The 18,662-nt window shown below is 40.7% G+C and overlaps 2 protein-coding genes across 2 annotated transcripts; one reads left to right on the top strand and one right to left on the bottom strand.

Annotated features, from left to right (window-relative positions):
* Positions 1-252: 252 nt before the first annotated feature.
* Positions 253-2,033, bottom strand: LOC148908767 (uncharacterized). Its single transcript, XM_089035965.1, has 3 exons — positions 1,619-2,033; positions 1,090-1,190; positions 253-768 (listed from the first exon to the last, which is right to left on the bottom strand). Exons 1-3 carry the CDS (start codon positions 2,031-2,033, stop codon positions 253-255), a joined length of 1,032 nt encoding a protein of 343 aa, XP_088892091.1.
* Positions 2,034-4,281: 2,248 nt separating this feature from the next.
* On the top strand, positions 4,282-18,237 carry LOC116290004 (uncharacterized). Its single transcript, XM_089036127.1, has 4 exons — positions 4,282-4,364; positions 13,004-13,123; positions 14,052-14,222; positions 16,299-18,237. Exons 2-4 carry the CDS (start codon positions 13,007-13,009, stop codon positions 17,889-17,891), a joined length of 1,881 nt encoding a protein of 626 aa, XP_088892253.1. The 5' UTR covers positions 4,282-4,364; positions 13,004-13,006; the 3' UTR covers positions 17,892-18,237.
* The last annotated feature ends 425 nt before the right edge of the window (positions 18,238-18,662 follow it).

Raw genomic sequence — 18,662 nt, 5'->3', positions numbered from 1 at the left:
ACTTTCGGATTATCTGCTCTGGTATCAATGTTCGAACAACATTGGGGATCCTTATTTCTGCATCACAAGAAAGCCTAAGTGTCTTTTCTCCAAAAGGCAAATCTTGCACTATGTGAGTGCTCGTTATAAATGAAAGAAAGTGATCGAGTTTCTCTTCTTTCACACACATCCTAGTGTTATTCACAGGTGGCAGTGCTGTGCCTCGGCCATGCAATAATATGTGATGCCTAGCAATGTCATAGCGATATTTAGTTAAGGTTGAATTGGTATCCACCTAAGCAAATCTTTAAAGCCAACCTTATCAGCCATTATAGATAGTATCTGGCGACGAGAACTCCAGTGTTCTGCGTTATTATAACATTCAGATAGGGCCTCCATTAATGAGCAATCAATGTTAGAACCTTCAAACTTTTTTTTATCTAAGTGATTAAACAGCTGGGCTGATTCTCCTGGGGCAATTTCCTCGAGACACGTATGAACCACTTGTTGCGCCTTTCGTAGATGCAATCTTTTAGTACGCTCCGACGCATTATCCCATGGAATCGTCAGAGTATTTCGGACGGGACTTATGTCTCTGGAACTAAGATATTCATTTAATTTTGCTCGCGGAGATTCTTCTGCAACAGGAGTAAACAAAAGTGACTCTTGGCTTGGCTTGTAAAGGCTTTTTGGAGTATCTGGACTAAAGCATTCATTATCATCTATTTGAGAGAGTGCTGGACTTGCAAATACTGGTCCTAAAGACACCTCTTCGTCTTTGTTTTCTTCCTAAAGATAGAAACAACCAAAATTATCAGTTCTACTGCTCATTATTTTTTTGGCATAGGCATTCTGATTATCCCTTCTTCTCTAAATCTTTTTTTACAAACAAACAAACAAACAATTGTATGTGTGAATAAAACTATGCCGTTTCAGAGTTTTAATTGAATTGAGAAACAATAACCTCAGGCGAATGGTTGGGATGCCTGTGTTTGTATCGCCATCATATACTAATCGACGGCGCAGGGAGGGAGGGGCTGAGGGACTAAATGAATGCCTTAGATTGATTATCGCATTTATCAGCCGATTACATCAATATACAATCCATACCAGTTTCAGATTACTCATTTCAATGGTGACTTCAGTTTCATGATTATCGTCCTCTTCTTTTTCCATTTCCCTTAGCAGTTTTCTACAGTTGACGCAGACACCTGACAAAAACCAGTACTAGACTGAGCGACTGAATCAATTTATTAAATCAAGAGAAAATGAACTAAGAGAAGGAATCCCCGTGCACCATCATGTGCACACTTTGACGCTATTTTTAGAATCATTGATGCTATTTTTAACTCGTTACCATGCCCGCGCGATAATCATGCTTCCCTTTAATGCCTCGTTTTAGGACACGAAAAGCGCCATATTTCGCTACGTTCACAACAAAAACACAGGCTTTTGATTACTGCAAGACTGGAAGCCGCCTACCCTCAAGAAATCAACCAATCAGGTTCTTCGCTCAAAATATTTCCAAGCTAAAAATAGCATCAAACTGTGCACATGATGGTTACAAGGCTATATAGGTAGGATTCCTTCTCTTAGTTCATATTCTCTTGATTAAATAGAATCGACAAAAATATGTTACCTGAGCCAGGTTGAACAAAAACGCCAGTCTTCTTTAAGATAAATTGCGCATCTCTTTTACCGATTCCCCTTTCACCCTTAGGCCACTTTCTTTTGCCTTTTCCATGATTAGAGATTTGCACGGGTACTCTACACCTTGTAATAAACTTCCTTGTCCAACCCAGCCCTAGTTTTCCGCGATGAAGTGCACAAATCGTCCAGGTTTCGATATCTTTGGGACGTGTAAATAATCCAGCTCTACTTAAAATCAGATCTACTTCATTCTCGTGTCCAGAAAATTGAAATAGATTCTCATGACTAGAAATCTCCTTTTTACATGCAACGAAAGGAATCACTTTACAATATTTGTGACGATCTCTTGCATCAGGACCACAGTTCCCTCCAGCAACAGCTTTAAAAAAACAATGTATCTCCATTTTTACACCGAGTTGAACTTGTTAAAAGCCCAAACAACGTAACCATCTAAAAATATTTTGATTTTGCTCTAACTTTTAGTCGGGTAGTCGGAAAACACACATAACATGTCAATGTTAATTAGTCCCCGCCATCCTTATCTTAGTGTCGATCAACAAATGTCGGGTTTGGTTCTTTCGAAGCTTATATATATTTTTTTAGAAAATTGGCGAATTTATCGTCCACATATTCCCTAAAGAAATCAAACTAATATATTTTTAATAAGACAGCAAATACAAGGAAAACCGCAATTTAAAAAGTGTTTACAATTTAATCGAAGTCCTGTGCATAAATTATCCAGCGCTGGCAGGCTAAATATGAACTATATAAATTACAAGATTTATAGCTACAAGTTGTTGAAATCTACGAAATTTAATGGCAAAATATGTTTTTGTTTTTGTTGTTTTGATTTAAAGACAGTTTGCCGGCAAAAGAAAAAAACCCGTGATTGTTGATGCAAATTGTTAGTTGCGACTTGACGATTTGACAGATCTTAGGCGACCGTAGACCTTAGACCGAAGCACGATTTTGCGAAAGTTCGAAGCTCCATGACTTCGCTCCATCACATTTACCCAAGCTGTTTTTTTCATAGTCATATATTTAATATCTTGACTTTAAGTATACGAAATATTATTGAATAATTTTGGGTAGCACATAGTAAAATATTTTTTTGTTTCTCCACTATTTTTCATAAGGCGTAAAGTATAACTTTAAAATAAATTTAAAATAATATCAAAAAGTAGCTAGAAATTTTTATAAAGCCTTTGGACTAAACTTAAGATGTCAATTAACAATTTTAAGAAGGTTTGAAGTCATAAGAGTATTTAAGTTTGCCACACGAGGCCACCAAAGTTGACTTAAAATCTGACCGTCTCAAAGCAGCGATTTGACGAAATTTCATTTTTCGCGATTTTCTCGTAAAAAATGCAATTTTTTTTCAAACAAAATACCTCATGATTTGTTTCATGTTATGGTCTATCTATAGTTAAAATATGAGCAAAATCTATTTTTTGAGCTTTGCCACGATTGTCTGGTTTTTACAGACATCTTCTCTTAAGACTTTCCTGGTTTGTTCATATTACACTCTGCTCTCAGTGCCATTTTAATCTATCTGTTTATATAGTCATACTTATTATATCAGTAACGGGATTGAGACCTAGTGGTCGTTCTCATTAAAAAGGGAATCTGAATGTGCCAACGAAGTAATAAAGTTGAGAAATTGAAAGGGAGTGTTTTAAAAGTGAGTAAATTCCATATTAGTAAAAGTATGCGCAACAGACAATATGTCGCGCCACATCATTGGAAGAAATCGCGTAGTTCAAGTTATTAACCAATAAGAAATAGCTGTTCCCACGCCTAAAAAACAGCACGGGCCTAAAAACGAGACTAACTTCATTTGATGATACATTTACACAAGGGACCGGTTTAACAGGTTTTTCAAAACCAGTACCAAAACAATGCACACTACCTTTTATGGAGTGTACTATAAGAAAACCCTATCTGTTTGATAGGGAAAGCCTTTTGCCCAGGTTAACTTGTCCCTCATAAAGTTCTTAGCTATGGTAAACTCGCCTTCCTGGGACGACTTTCGGTCATCAAATCTCTTGTTTCAAAAATAAATTAATGATTACCATAACCAAGCAAGTGACTGTCTGTTGAATTGCAATATTTACATGTAAAATAGATTTTCAAGTTGAAATTACTGCTAATTAAATTTCTTTTGATTTGCCGTTTTGCTTGTTTACATTCCCATAGTAAAATTGCCCCAGGCTCTAGAGTTACCATACCTACATTTTTCCTTGTAAAACTGAGCTATCTTTTGAGCCTAGCTTGCACGTTACTAGCTAGCACTCGTTTGCCCTCCGGGGAAGGGGGGAGGGGGGAGGGTACTCCGCCAGAATGGATGGATGGATGGATAGATAGATGGATGGATGGATAGGTGGGTGGGTATGGATGGAGGAATGGGTGGGTGGGTGGATGGGTATGGATGGAGGAATGGGTGGGTGGGTGGATGGATGGATGGGCAGAAGGATAGATGCATGGCAGACATAGACGAAGGGATTGGTGATGATCAAATAGATGGATGGTTGGGTATATGTATATATGGCAAATGGAAAGATAATAATAGGGTTCTTGGACTTGGTAGATAAATAGTTGAATGAACCACACTTAGACAAAATGATTGTTTATTTCAATTATTGTTCTAATTTCTAGAGGAATTACTAGCTGCACTGTCAGAAGGTGAACAGCTTCTTGGTGAAATAGACAGGCTAACAAGACATCAATCTCATTAGGTACATATCAATTATTTCAAAAATCCTTCTCCTTAGGGTCCCCTCCCCTACCATATATACTTCCTAATATTATATTACATTTGAGTAGGGGTGTTCTGCTGGGATTCTGAAAGGGGTTCCCTGTTTATGATAAAAAAAACTCAAATTTGTAGACCCTGTTTATGACAAAAAATAGAATTTATTGCACTGAGTTCCTGTTTCAACTGTCATGTCATCTCGTGTATCGTTTTTTTACAACCATAATAACCAGTTTCGGTCAATTTTAAAGCAGAATCCCTGAATATGACAAGAAACTCAGGAAGAACTTGGAACTTGAGTGAAATTGCATACCCTGTTTATGACAAGAAGCTTGAAAAACCATACCTTGTTTAGCGGATCATCCCCGTATAGTCCATATATGGGATAATCCCCCCCCCCCCCCCCCCCAGGCGTCTTCCCTAGTACTAGGGCCCACTTTACAAACAGATAGGGTATCCATGAAGCAGAGCATTACTGTGAAATTTCTCTGAAACTTAGCCATTTTCGATAACAAAATTAGTAATACGGCATGCATATGACACTGAGCTTTTCACAGTCAGTGAAAACTGCTCTATGGTCTATACACTGAACGTTTCCACCCCTTCCAACACAAAGAAACCATTTTTAGTCCCCTGATATAACTGCAAAATAATTTTGACAACTTATTCATTAACAAAGTGTAAGAGAAAACACCAGCGATGCTTGGAAAGTAGGGATTAAATTTTTATATGTGACAGAGTCAAAAGACACTATTTCGGACAGTAATTATTTAGTCATAAATCTATATTTTTAATTAGGAATGCCTCGTGTACACATAGGAATGTAATTCTTTAGTTAACTGTTTGCGTGGAAAATGCGTAAGCAAGAAATAATTTCCGTACGTAATTACATTACAGTGAGTCATGCCTAGGTTTGGCGCTTGTTTACGTAAGTTCGTGTTTGGGACATCCTGTTTGCGCCTAGGGCGTGCAACATTGCGTAGGATGTGTAAGGTCTTAAGAATGCAGGTTTTCCCATAAAAGTAGGCCCAAACTAAGCTTAAATCAGTGTAGTAAAAGTTCTTGAAGACGTTGCACATATCAAGACAAGGAATTCTCTACGATGTAAAGGTATGAATCTTTGAAGCCTTTTACACTTATACCTAGGATAGATTTAGGACAAATCTATGTTCATATCGTTAACTAGCCATTATATTTTATAGCTTAGATTATTTATATATTTGTTAAGCATTCGTTTCATGTTGTAGTAATTCTAGTCGCATTAGCGCGTAATTTAGTACAAAGTTATTCACGCAGTAGTAATTTAGTAATCACGCTGAGTGTATCTTGTCTTTTAAACTCTTTAAGACGTTTACTATAGGATCGCTACCGCCTTACTCGCTTGTTTAACCTTTTTACTACGATAAATAGCCTTAACTGCGGGATAAAAGACCTTTTCTTTCCAACCTTTAATTTGTTCGCTACTTAAACTCTACACTCAAGGTCATTGTCGCGACCGCGTGTTCAGTAAACCGTGTAATTCTTAGTTTGTCATAAACAAAGGTTAAAATACTTACCTAAAGCCATAGTTAACCTCTAGTCAATTTTTCCTATTGCTTTTTCCATTGGTTTAGTTCATTTTAAACGGTTTACCGACTTGTACATTAAACTTTGCAACCTAGTAATTTTCACTCGCGTATTGTAAACACTGCTAATCAGTATGCAATATTCAAATTACCTGTGACGTAATTTACGTATTTCCGTTTCTATTTATATCCAGCAAAACTGTATTTTATTCATAACTTTTTAGCTATTTAGATAAGCTACAAATTTATTTTATCTCATTGTAAATATTTTTCTTGTTTTCATTAGAGATATCCTGTAATCTCGTTCCCGTTTTTTTTTCATGTATTGTAAAGTTGTGTGAATTTTTCAATAAATTCTTTTGTCAAAACCACTTGCAATCTGATTCATAGCTGAGCGCCTTGCCGCCGGTTACATTTTTGGTGTCAGAAGTGGGATTGCAAGAAAGTTGACATTAGTAGTTACTGATTATTTACCAACGGGAACGAGATTGAAATCATGGCGGAAGAAGCTGTGGCTGCACTCACAGAGCAATTGGCTGCACTCAAGGCACAGCTGGATGGCATGCAGGCTGAAGGAGGACCCCCTGCCCAACCTGTTCCTGCACCAGTGGTACAAGTGACAGTGCCAAGGGAGAAGAAGCTGAGAAAGTATGCTGGTGGCAGAGACGACAAGGTGCTTGAAGACTGGATAGCGGATGCACAGAGGTCTGTGGCTGCCCAGAAGTTAACTGATCAAGAGGCGGTGGATTTCCTGTACCATAGCTTAGAAGGTGCGGCTCGAGATGAAGTTCGACTAAGGCCTGTGGATGACTGGACAGACCCGGATGGCTTCTTCAGGATTCTAAGAGACGTCTTCGGGGAGAAGCTCACCAAGACCCAGCTTCTCCAGAGGTTTTTCGCCAGAAAACAAGGTGACAGAGAGCCCATCCAGGACTTTGCCCATGCCCTGATGTCAATGGCGGAGCACATAACCAGAGTACACGTAGGAGCCCTGGAAAACAAGGACCAGAACCTCAGAGACACATTCGTTGAGAACTTGCGTGACAACCTGTTGCGCAGGGATCTCAAGCGCTATATCAGAGAACATCCCGAGAAGACCTTCAACGAGGTGAGGCAAGAGGCCTATCGTAGCTCGGAAGACACAGATAGAGGAGCACATCGCCATGCAGCGGCCAAGGAGGTGTTGGTGGAGAGCAACCAAGTAAATGCCATCCAAGAGCTTGCAGCAGGACAGAAGGCCCTGGTGGAGAGGCTCATGCAGCAACAAAAATTGCTGGATGAGCAGCACAAGCTGCTAACCCAACTTACCATGAAGTTAGCAAGCCCATCACCACCACGAAGTCCCCCACGTGGTCCGAGGAGATGTTACAACTGCCACGAGCTTGGACATCTTCGGCCGAACTGCCCAAAGCCCCTGAAAGACAAGGCACCAGCAGCACCACAGAAGGAGTCAAACTCCAGCTCTCCACGGCAGTGAGCCACGCCGTGGAGAGGAACTGTAGTGGCTCTAATTCTCTTTTTCAGAACGAAAAGTTTGTCGGGACAAGTCCCACAGTGGTGGCGAGGATTGGCGGAGTACCTGTGAAAAGCTTAGTGGATACGGGCTCCATGGTTACCCTCATCACCGAGTCGTTCTACAGGGAAAAGCTACAGCCAACCCTAGGAGACCTACACCCTGAAACAAGATTACTGCAGCTGCGAGGAGCTAACGGTTTGGACATCCCTTACATTGGATATATCGTCGCTACAGTAGAGATCGGAGGAGTGGTGGTCCCTGGGTGCGGCATCTTCATCACGAAGGACACAGCAGCCACTACAGTAATGCAGAGGAGGGTACCTGGCCTACTGGGAACCAACGTTCTTGGGCAGGTGCCCCAATACCAACAGATCCTGCAAGATGAAGAGAAGAAGAGTAAACGTAAAACTGGGTTCGTGAAAGTAGCCGGCTCAGACAAAGTCTGGGTCCCTGCTTTCACAGAATCTGATATCTTGGTCACAGGCCCATCATGGGGCACTGATGCTGTGATCGAACCCCTTGGTGTACCAGTAGAAGGAAACCTCACCGTGGCCAGTACTCTCGTGGATACTACCAAGACGTGTTACTATGTCAGAGTTGCCAACCAGACGGCAAAGGACATATGGCTAAAGCCGAGGACGCGGATTGGAATTGTGCGAGAGGGAGAGATGGTCAAGAGAGGAGAGCAGTTGGAGTTCCTACACGAGAATAACATGGTGACAGTGTGCTGTAACCTTAGTGCTGACCCTCAGATGCCACCCCAACGGGAAGCTGTGGGCAAAGTACGTTGGCAAAGGATACAGACACCCCCTCACGGGATTACCCTGGAACATTTCCCCGGGACGGAACTTCAGAGGGAGAAAGCTCTCCAGATGTTCGAAAGAAATGAAGAGGTGTTCGCTTCATGTAAGGAGGACCTTGGCTGTACAAAGACAACATATCATCGCATCTACACAGACGATGATGTGCCTGTCACAGAGCGTTACAGAAGGATTCCTCCAAACCAATACCAGGAGGTGCAACAGCATCTACAAGACTTGCTAGAAAAAGGAGTGATATGTTCAAGTGAGAGTAACTATGCCTCCCCAATAGTGCTTGTACGAAAGAAGTCTGGAGCCTTGAGGATGTGCGTCGACTACCGGAAGCTGAACCAGAAAACCAAGCGTGATCAGTACCCCCTACCAAGGATAGAGGAATCACTGGAGGCACTGCGTGGCGCAAAGTACTTTTCCACCATAGATCTGGCATCAGCCTACAATCAAGTTGAAGTCCATCCTGATGATCAGCACAAGACTGCGTTCACAACGCCCATGGGTTTGTTTCAGTACACTCGGATGCCGTTTGGACTACAGAATGCCCCAGCGACCTTCCAAAGGTTGATGCAAGGAGTCTTCCGAGAGGACATACTTCGCACCCTGATGGTCTATCTGGACGACATCATAGTCTTCTCATCCACCATTGAAGAACATCTTGAGCGGTTGGAAACGGTATTCAGTAAGCTGAAGCATCATGGATTAAAGGTTGAACCAGCCAAGTGTCAACTCTTCAGAGATCGGGTGTCCTACCTGGGGCACGTGGTCTCTGCTGACGGTGTCGAGACAGACCCTGAAAAGACAAAGGCAGTTAACGAGTGGCCAGTTCCCCAGACAGTGCGCGATGTGCGATCATTCCTTGGTTTCGCGTCTTACTACAGAAGATTTGTCCCCAAGTTCGCTCAAGTGGCAGGTCCGCTGCACAAGTTAGTTGCTGAGCTCGGGAGCGGAGGAAGTAACATGACCACCCGGAAGCAGATTGGCGTACTGTGGACAGAAGAGTGCCAAAAGAGCTTCAACAAGTTAAAGAATCTACTAACCTCAGCACCAGCGCTGGCCTACCCGGACTACACCAAGCCCTTCATCCTAGAGACGGATGCGTCCAACGAAGGATTGGGAGCCGTGCTGTCCCAAGAACAGGACGGAAGAGTCAAAGTGATCGCTTATGCCAGCCGAGGCCTGAGAGGTGGAGAGCGAAACATGGAGAACTACTCATCGAGGAAGCTGGAACTACTAGCCTTGAAGTGGGCTGTATGTGAGAAGTTCAGGGAGTACCTGCTGGGATCGAAGTTTGTCGTCTACACAGACAACAACCCGCTGACATACCTACAGTCAAAGAGTAAGCTGAAAGCTGTGGAGCAGAGGTGGGCTGCAGAGTTAGCAAACTTCAACTTCACCATCAAGTATCGCCCTGGACGTCACAACCAGAATGCAGATGCTCCAAGTCGCATCAACCGAGATGAAGAACCAACCACAGTTGAAGTAAGAAGTACCCTAGCCTACTCTACCAATACTACAGACCTACCAGAAGAGGTACGTCAACATTTGATGGTATCAGCAGCGTTCATAAGCAACACAGAGACAAGTGCACTGGAGGAGCAAGCAACCTCATTCCCAACCACACCTCTCACAGAGATCCAACGACTACAGCAGGAGGACCCATGTATCAGTCGTCTCCTCCACTACCGAAACCTTGGACGTCGGCCAAGTAAAAGGCAAAGCCAACAAGAGACAAGGGATACAAGGAAGTTGCTTAGTCACTGGAACAGGATTGAGGAAAGCCATGGAGTTCTCTACCGCCGTACAGGAGTCGGACAGGGAAGTGAGCTTCGGTTACTGCTACTCCCCACATCAATGAAATCACAAGTACTGAAGGGTGCGCACGATCAATGTGGACATCAAGGACAAGACAGGACAGAACAGCTCTTGAGGAAAAGATGTTGGTGGCCCGGTATGCAAGGAGATGTGAAGCAATGGATCTCAAATTGTGAAAGATGTGTCATTGCCAAAGGATCCTACCTTCCAGTCAAGACGCCGATGGGCAGCCTACTAGCTACTAGGCCATTGGAAGTGCTAGCGATGGATTTTACCTTGCTTGAGCCTGCAACAGATGGAAGAGAAAATGTCCTCGTGTTAACAGATGTGTTCACAAAGTTTACAATTGCTGTACCTACCCGTGATCAGAAAGCGACAACCGTAGTCAAGACCCTGATTAAAGAATGGTTCCTTGTGTATGGAATCCCCCAAAGACTACACTCTGACCAAGGCAAGTCATTTGAGGCAGAACTAGTCAAGGAGTTGTGTGCAGTGTATGGAATTAAGAAGTCAAGGACAACCCCCTATCATCCTCAAGGAAATGGGCAGTGCGAAAGATTCAACCGTACACTACATGAGCTTCTAAGAACTCTACCAGCAGAAAAGAAAAGAAGGTGGCCTGAACACCTGAAAGAGTTATGTTACGCCTATAATGCTACGCCACATGCAACGACTAGATACTCACCCTTCTACCTGATGTTTGGTAGAGATGCAAAGCTACCTCTGGACATTCTACTTCCTGATGATGACAGACAAGTGACAGTAGACAACCAGCAATGGATTACCAAGCACCAGACTCGTCTACGAGAAGCTTATACCACTGTGACACAAAACTTGAAGGAAGCTGCTACCATCAGAAAGAAGATCCATGACCAGAAGAGCAGAGCACTGGCCGAACCACTACAAGTTGGAGAGCGAGTACTCCTTCGCAACCGTAAAGTCAGAGGAAGAAACAAGATTCAAGATAAATGGGACAACCAAGTGTACAAAATCGTCGAACAAAGAGACAACAATACATATGTCGTTGAAAGAGCTGATGGACATGGAGGAGATAAAGTTGTTAGTCAAGGAGAAATGCAAGTGTGTCCAAGACCAATGCTGGAGATACGAGGACGACACAAGCAAGCTGACAGGTCTAGACAAACATGTACTGCATCGCCAGAATCATCAGATGAAGAAGATGACATTGGAGGAATGACAATCGCCTTTCAACCAATGACAGAACCAGCTGAACCTGATGATGATGATGATAGTGATGATGCGTCTGAGGAAGAACTGGCTGCACCTGTACTCCGACGTTCCACAAGGACAACGGCAGGCCAACACAGCAACCTCTATAATCTTCCAAGATCCGCACTTCAGCACTGACGAGTCCACCTGCGTATCATTGTTCCTGAATTTGCTCGAGGACGAAGCAAACAAAAAGGAGGGGCAAGTGTGACAGAGTCAAAAGACACTATTTCGGACAGTAATTATTTAGTCATAAATCTATATTTTTAATTAGGAATGCCTCGTGTACACATAGGAATGTAATTCTTTAGTTAACTGTTTGCGTGGAAAATGCGTAAGCAAGAAATAATTTCCGTACGTAATTACATTACAGTGAGTCATGCCTAGGTTTGGCGCTTGTTTACGTAAGTTCGTGTTTGGGACATCCTGTTTGCGCCTAGGGCGTGCAACATTGCGTAGGATGTGTAAGGTCTTAAGAATGCAGGTTTTCCCATAAAAGTAGGCCCAAACTAAGCTTAAATCAGTGTAGTAAAAGTTCTTGAAGACGTTGCACATATCAAGACAAGGAATTCTCTACGATGTAAAGGTATGAATCTTTGAAGCCTTTTACACTTATACCTAGGATAGATTTAGGACAAATCTATGTTCATATCGTTAACTAGCCATTATATTTTATAGCTTAGATTATTTATATATTTGTTAAGCATTCGTTTCATGTTGTAGTAATTCTAGTCGCATTAGCGCGTAATTTAGTACAAAGTTATTCACGCAGTAGTAATTTAGTAATCACGCTGAGTGTATCTTGTCTTTTAAACTCTTTAAGACGTTTACTATAAGATCGCTACCGCCTTACTCGCTTGTTTAACCTTTTTACTACGATAAATAGCCTTAACTGCGGGATAAAAGACCTTTTCTTTCCAACCTTTAATTTGTTCGCTACTTAAACTCTACACTCAAGGTCATTGTCGCGACCGCGTGTTCAGTAAACCGTGTAATTCTTAGTTTGTCATAAACAAAGGTTAAAATACTTACCTAAAGCCATAGTTAACCTCTAGTCAATTTTTCCTATTGCTTTTTCCATTGGTTTAGTTCATTTTAAACGGTTTACCGACTTGTACATTAAACTTTGCAACCTAGTAATTTTCACTCGCGTATTGTAAACACTGCTAATCAGTATGCAATATTCAAATTACCTGTGACGTAATTTACGTATTTCCGTTTCTATTTATATCCAGCAAAACTGTATTTTATTCATAACTTTTTAGCTATTTAGATAAGCTACAAATTTATTTTATCTCATTGTAAATATTTTTCTTGTTTTCATTAGAGATATCCTGTAATCTCGTTCCCGTTTTTTTTTTCATGTATTGTAAAGTTGTGTGAATTTTTCAATAAATTCTTTTGTCAAAACCACTTGCAATCTGATTCATAGCTGAGCGCCTTGCCGCCGGTTACATATAATACATTTTTCATGACAGGCATTTATCCTCTTTAGAGAAAGAAATTTATTAAGCGCCCCCTCCCCCATCAATCACACACAAAAAAACAGTAAATAAAGAGAAAAATACATTATTCTTTAGTTTAATCCCTGCATTCAATTGATTGATGGTTTTTGTATGAATAGTAATTATTCTTCGAATTTAATTTTCATTCATTGATGCTTTTACACTTCTGTTTAATGTAGAAGATGTCAACCCAAGATCAGTTAGATCCAGATTGGTATGGTTATGAGTGCAAGTCAGGACAGGTTCTGTTCTTTTATAACAAGATCACAGGAGAACACAGATGGGCAGGAGAATATGGGGTAAGCTTGTGAGCTAGAAATCAGGGTTTGAATCATGAAAAGACTTCACTGATTTTCTGTTTGGCTGTAAGCTATGCTCCCAGGTCTAAAAGAATGCAGTGATCAAATCTTCTGCTGAAAAATTGTATGTAGTCTTTTGCAGTACTTTGTGACACTTTTTCACTCAGACACACACACTACTACATTTAACATTCTACTCACACCACGCCCAACTCACAAGTTGATTTTTATGGAGAGAGGAAACTGGAAAGCTTGGAAAAAACCCTCATAACATAAGAGAGAACAACACATCAAACCAATTCAGTTTATATGGTGTGGCAGAGCTCGAACTAGTGAGTTGAACTATTATAACTCCAGTGTTGAAAGGGGATACATATGGGGCTACCCAATAATAAATATGATAACCTTTTAAAATTTCTCCTGTGCAGCATATTGAAAGGTTATTGTAAAAATGCTTGCCTCAGGTAACCCAAGTGATACCAATCATGGTCTACTAGTCAAAAGGTCGCCCAATGAATAGGCATTTTGCATCAGTTGCTCAAAATGTTGTGTCAAAATGAACACCAGAAATAGAAAGAGCACCTCAATATAAGTGAGAAGTTACAACCTGTAAACAGGAGAAATGGCATAAATATACAAAATCGAATATTTTGTAAAAGTTTGGATGGGAAAATGTGCTGGATGGCAAAGCTTGCCATTCAGTATACTGTAATTTCCCATGCACATCCTTATAAAATATTCGATTTTATATTTAATATATTTCTCCTATAGGTAACATTATGAGCTAAGCTATATCTCTTTTCATTTCTGATGTTCATTTTGACACAACTTCTCTTTTAAGGGGGTATGGTCACGTGACCAACTTTTGCAAAAGGTCTTATTGATTGTGTTCTTGAATGTAAACGTAGTGTTTCATTATTTCCACCAGAATAACAACATCATCCCTATAAAATGTGAGCCTGTGGATGGGACCAGTGCAAGAGATGTTTCTACACAGACTGATCATGATGTCAACTGTGTGAATGGGTGTTTGTCAATGTATATTGATACCAGTCATGATCAAGAGACTGATCACTCAGATTCAAGAGAAGACATGGAGGTCAGTTGTCTAATTATATGTGTAGACATGTTTCTGAATTACTGTATGGTTAAAGACACCATAATATAAGGGGCGGATCAAGGGGTGTTCTGCAGTGTACTGGACAAATTAGTTAGTATATTAGTATTATCCCTCCAAATTGAGATGTTGAACAGAGAGACAATCCCCAGTTAGCTCAGTTGGTAAGAGTGTCTGTTGTGTGGGAGGTTGTGATGCAAGCCTTGGCTGGACCAACACTCAGGGTCTTATAATAACAGAGGAGAAGGTGCTGCGTTAGTAATTACATCTGCAAAATGGTTAGACTTTCAGGCAGCTAAGATGACCACCTTAATGTCAGTCCATCCCTAATTAATTAGAGACGTTAAAAGCGGACCACAAGTTTATCAGTCGTCAAGTAATGTCAAGTGTTATCCCCTATAAATAAAGTTAATTATTAATTTTTTCTTTTATGTTGGGCTTGTCTTTATACAGGACCCTTGTCCTGTTGACAATGCCTTCAACCAAGTCTGAGAGATTTTTCTCGAGTTAGGATCACCTTACACCTTATCTTGACATTCTCCCCCCCCCCCCCCCCCCCCCCCAACTATTTGTATGTTTTTGTCCTTACCTTGATTATGAAGTTACAGTCTTTCTTCGTAAAAAATTCTATCGCTACAAAATAAGGATTTAGGCCCCGTCCACACGTCCACGCAACGTATTCGAATCGTTTTCGAAACGTTTTCACTGTCCACACGTATCCGGTAATTTCTTGATCCGCCCTGATGCACGCTAGTGCCTCGGTGTTGTTACCAGGAATTTCTTTCAGGGGGTCAAAGGGCCAACCAATCCGAAATTTAGGGGCCATTTAGAAAACTGGATGGGCCAAAATCTTAAAACGACGAATAATAATGTTTTTAGCCAGTAACTCTGTTGCAAATCTACAACAATGTAAGACAGTTTTATTAGTAATGAAAACACAATAAAATTTCGCTGGGCAGCCATACTTGGGCCATCAATAAACAAGGGCAGTTAACACAGACTAATCCCAGACGTCTTGGCGATGGCGGCTATGTTCGATTCGTGGCGTTTCATGTGGACTTTTACCTTGTTTATCGACAATATAATACGACTTTTATTATTTCAAAAGTACTCTAAATCTTTTAAAACTATCAGGAAGTATTCTTTGGATAATTCATGCGCCCTTGGGGGCGCATAGATTTGACATTTGTGCGCCATTTCTGATTTTTATGTGCGAATCCCGCAATGGCGCGGCCTGGTGAGAACACTGGACTGCCTAGTCCCTTTGACGGATAGTTTTTCTTATTGAGCATGCGCAAAATCGTTTTTACGTCAGCGTATTCGAAAATTTGCGGATACGACCGTCCACACGTATCCGTATTCGGAGCGTATTCCAATCTTGAGGCCGTTTTCGAAAATTTCCGGATACGGATAGAAAAATTTCAGGAAACGTGTGGACGCAACCCGTATCCGCAAAAAAAAAAAAAGGAAAAAAAAAATGTGCGAATACACAAATTTCCGGATACGTGTGGACGGGGCCTTAGTGGACGTCGACTAAAGTGTTTCCATGACATTGCCGGTAAACACAAAGCTTTGAAAGGCACATGTGTATGGAATGTTGTAAAACGCCTTAATTAACGTCCACCAAAACCTACTTCGTTACAACTCCAAATTGTACGATTACAAGCGTGTGATTGAGAAGCGCTGTAATGCTAGTTTCCAAAGAATCTTGAAATAAAATTTCGAATAATGATCTAATACTTCAAACATTTATAGGAACGCATAAACTGGTTTGACTGTGTTGGATAAATAAATATACCTGACATAGTAAGCCTATAGGGTTAGCAAAGTAAAAGGGTCTCTCTATTGCTGATATAGCATATGCATTCTGTCACCTGTCCTATCTTGAAGGTGATCAATTGTCCTTATATTCTGAACATGGCAGTGTAACATTGCGCTAAGCTTGTGGAAAAAGAACTACAATGTTTGTGCAAAATAGACCACTAACTCATGCAGGTGATCATGTTGGATGTGATCTCCAGAAACCTTTGAATAACATAATAAAATGTTTCGTCACAGCGTCAAGGGGTCCACAGTGAAGGTGCACAAACAGACCACATAAAAGGGTGCACTTCAAGTTCCATTGAGAATATCGTTGAAATGCAGAACTGTCCACCTGCAGAAAATGATCAAACCACATGCGCAGATTTCGGTACATCAGTTTCATCAACGGAATTCGATGGACATGGCGTGAATTGTCTTGGGAGTACAAGTGATGGTAGGGATATCGATGGAGAAACATCCTCTTGTGTAGAACAAAAAGATATCAGGAGCACTGTAAGCAGTAATTATGATGATAAACACCACGATGATCAACACAAGGAATTAAATTTAAATCAAGAAACACACAGATGTCATACATGTAACACAGCATTTACGCGACATAGTCAGTTAGAGCAGCACGAACGTATTCATACGAGTGTCAGACTATACAAGAATGATAACTGTAGCAAGGCATTTGCACGAAAGGATAATTTAAAAATACATGAACGTATACATACAGATGTCAAACCATACAAGTGCACATGTTGTGACAAATCATTTAGACGACAGGAGAACCACTTAACGAGACATGAACGTATTCATATGGGCGTCAAACCTTACAAGTGCACATGCTGTGACAAGACATTTACGAAACAGTCGTATCTAACGATACATGAACGTATCCATACAGGTGTCAAACCATACAAGTGCACTATTTGTGAAAAGACATTTACACGACAGGGTAGTCTCAAGATGCATGAACGTATCCATACAGGTATCAAACCATACAAGTGTGCCATTTGTGAAAAGACATTTACACGACAGCGTAGTCTCAAGATGCATGAAAGTATCCATATAGGTGTCAAACCATACAAGTGCACTATTTGTGACAAGACATTTAGACAACAGTCTTATCTGAAGGTACATGAACGTATCCATACAGGTGTCAAACCATACGAGTGTGCACACTGTCACAAGAGATTTACGGAACAGGGTAGTCTCAAGATACATGAAAGTATTCATACGGGTGTCAAACCATACAAGTGCGCTATTTGTGAAAAGACATTTACACGACAGGATAAGCTAAAGATGCATGAACGTATCCATACAGGTGTCAAACCATACAAGTGCACTATTTGTGAAAAGACATTTACACGACAGGGTAGTCTCAAGATGCATGAACGTATCCATACAGGTATCAAACCATACAAGTGTGCCATTTGTGAAAAGACATTTACACGACAGCGTAGTCTCAAGATGCATGAAAGTATCCATACAGGTGTCAAACCATACAAGTGCACTATTTGTGACAAGACATTTACACGACAGGGTAGTCTCAAGATACATGAAAGTATTCATACGGGTGTCAAACCATACAAGTGCGCTATTTGTGAAAAGACATTTACACGACAGGATAAGCTAAAGATGCATGAACGTATCCATACAGGTGTCAAACCATACAAGTGCACTATTTGTGACAAGACATTTACACAACAGGGTAGTCTCAAGATGCATGAACGTATCCATACAGGTGTCAAACAATACAAGTGCACATGTTGTGACAAGACATTTAGACGAAAGGACCGTTTAAAGAAACACAAGCGTATCCATACAGGCGTCGAACCATAAAATCGTTTCCAATGTAACAAGGTATTTACACGGCAAGATATTTTAAAGGAAAATGAATGTATCCATACAGGATTCAATCCATACAACTGCTCATGTTGTAACAAGACATTTACTCTCAACAGGGTGATCTAAAGATACATGAATGTATCCACAGACATCAAAGCATACAAGTGTGAGCACTGTCAAAATACCTTCTTGTTTAAAGTTAGCTTTAAAAAGCATATCGACAATATACAAGGGTTTTAAAGATGAAAGACATCTAATGAAAGCCACCACTAAAAAAATCATTTAGCGGCATTCGTTCCATTAAAGTGGTTTGGTTATGAAATAAATAATGAATATTCCAGTTGCTAGAAGAGGTTTATCTGCTATTAGAGAAGTTTTGGATTGACTTTTTTTTCTCCCCGCAAACGGCAAACGTGACCACGTTTTCATAGTTTTCCTTTACTTTACTTTACCTTTTACAAACCTTCTCACCAAGCGCAAATACTCTTTTTTTTTTTTTTTTTCTACTTGGACTTTTTTGCGATTCTTTTTCAGTAATTTAAAAGAATTTTTTACTGGTCAACTGACGTTTCACGTTTGCCGTGAACGTAAATCTAAAACTCTCTTTTAGTATAGAGCGTTTTCACTCACGTGAGAAGGCAGCCATAAACAACAGAAACAGTTGCACAGTATTTGCATAAAAATAGAGTTCAATTCCCGGAGGATAGAAAATGTATTGTTTTGGTACCCCATAATGGCCGCTGTGACGTCACGTGAAAACGCTCT

This window comes from Actinia tenebrosa, unplaced genomic scaffold, assembly GCF_029948245.1.
Source record: "Actinia tenebrosa isolate PJP-AT-01 unplaced genomic scaffold, QUT_ActTen_1.0 PGA_scaffold3__52_contigs__length_22856419, whole genome shotgun sequence".
Classification (NCBI taxonomy): Eukaryota; Metazoa; Cnidaria; class Anthozoa; order Actiniaria; family Actiniidae; genus Actinia; species Actinia tenebrosa.
The sequence above is the reverse complement of the archived record's forward strand: the minus strand, read 5'-3'. Positions and strand labels throughout refer to the sequence as shown.

Excerpts from the sequence above, each read along its gene's own strand:
- LOC116290004 (XM_089036127.1), top strand. The coding sequence starts at position 13,007 with ATGTCAACCCAAGATCAGTTAGATCCAGATTGGTATGGTTATGAGTGC. Across the intron at positions 13,124-14,051 it reads GATGGGCAGGAGAATATGGG|AATAACAACATCATCCCTAT; the intron begins GTAAGCTTGTGA and ends TATTTCCACCAG. Across the intron at positions 14,223-16,298 it reads ATTCAAGAGAAGACATGGAG|CGTCAAGGGGTCCACAGTGA; the intron begins GTCAGTTGTCTA and ends GTTTCGTCACAG.
- LOC148908767 (XM_089035965.1), bottom strand. The coding sequence starts at position 2,033 with ATGGAGATACATTGTTTTTTTAAAGCTGTTGCTGGAGGGAACTGTGGT. Across the intron at positions 1,191-1,618 it reads TTTTGTTCAACCTGGCTCAG|GTGTCTGCGTCAACTGTAGA; the intron begins GTAACATATTTT and ends GGTTTTTGTCAG. Across the intron at positions 769-1,089 it reads AAATGAGTAATCTGAAACTG|GAAGAAAACAAAGACGAAGA; the intron begins GTATGGATTGTA and ends TTCTATCTTTAG.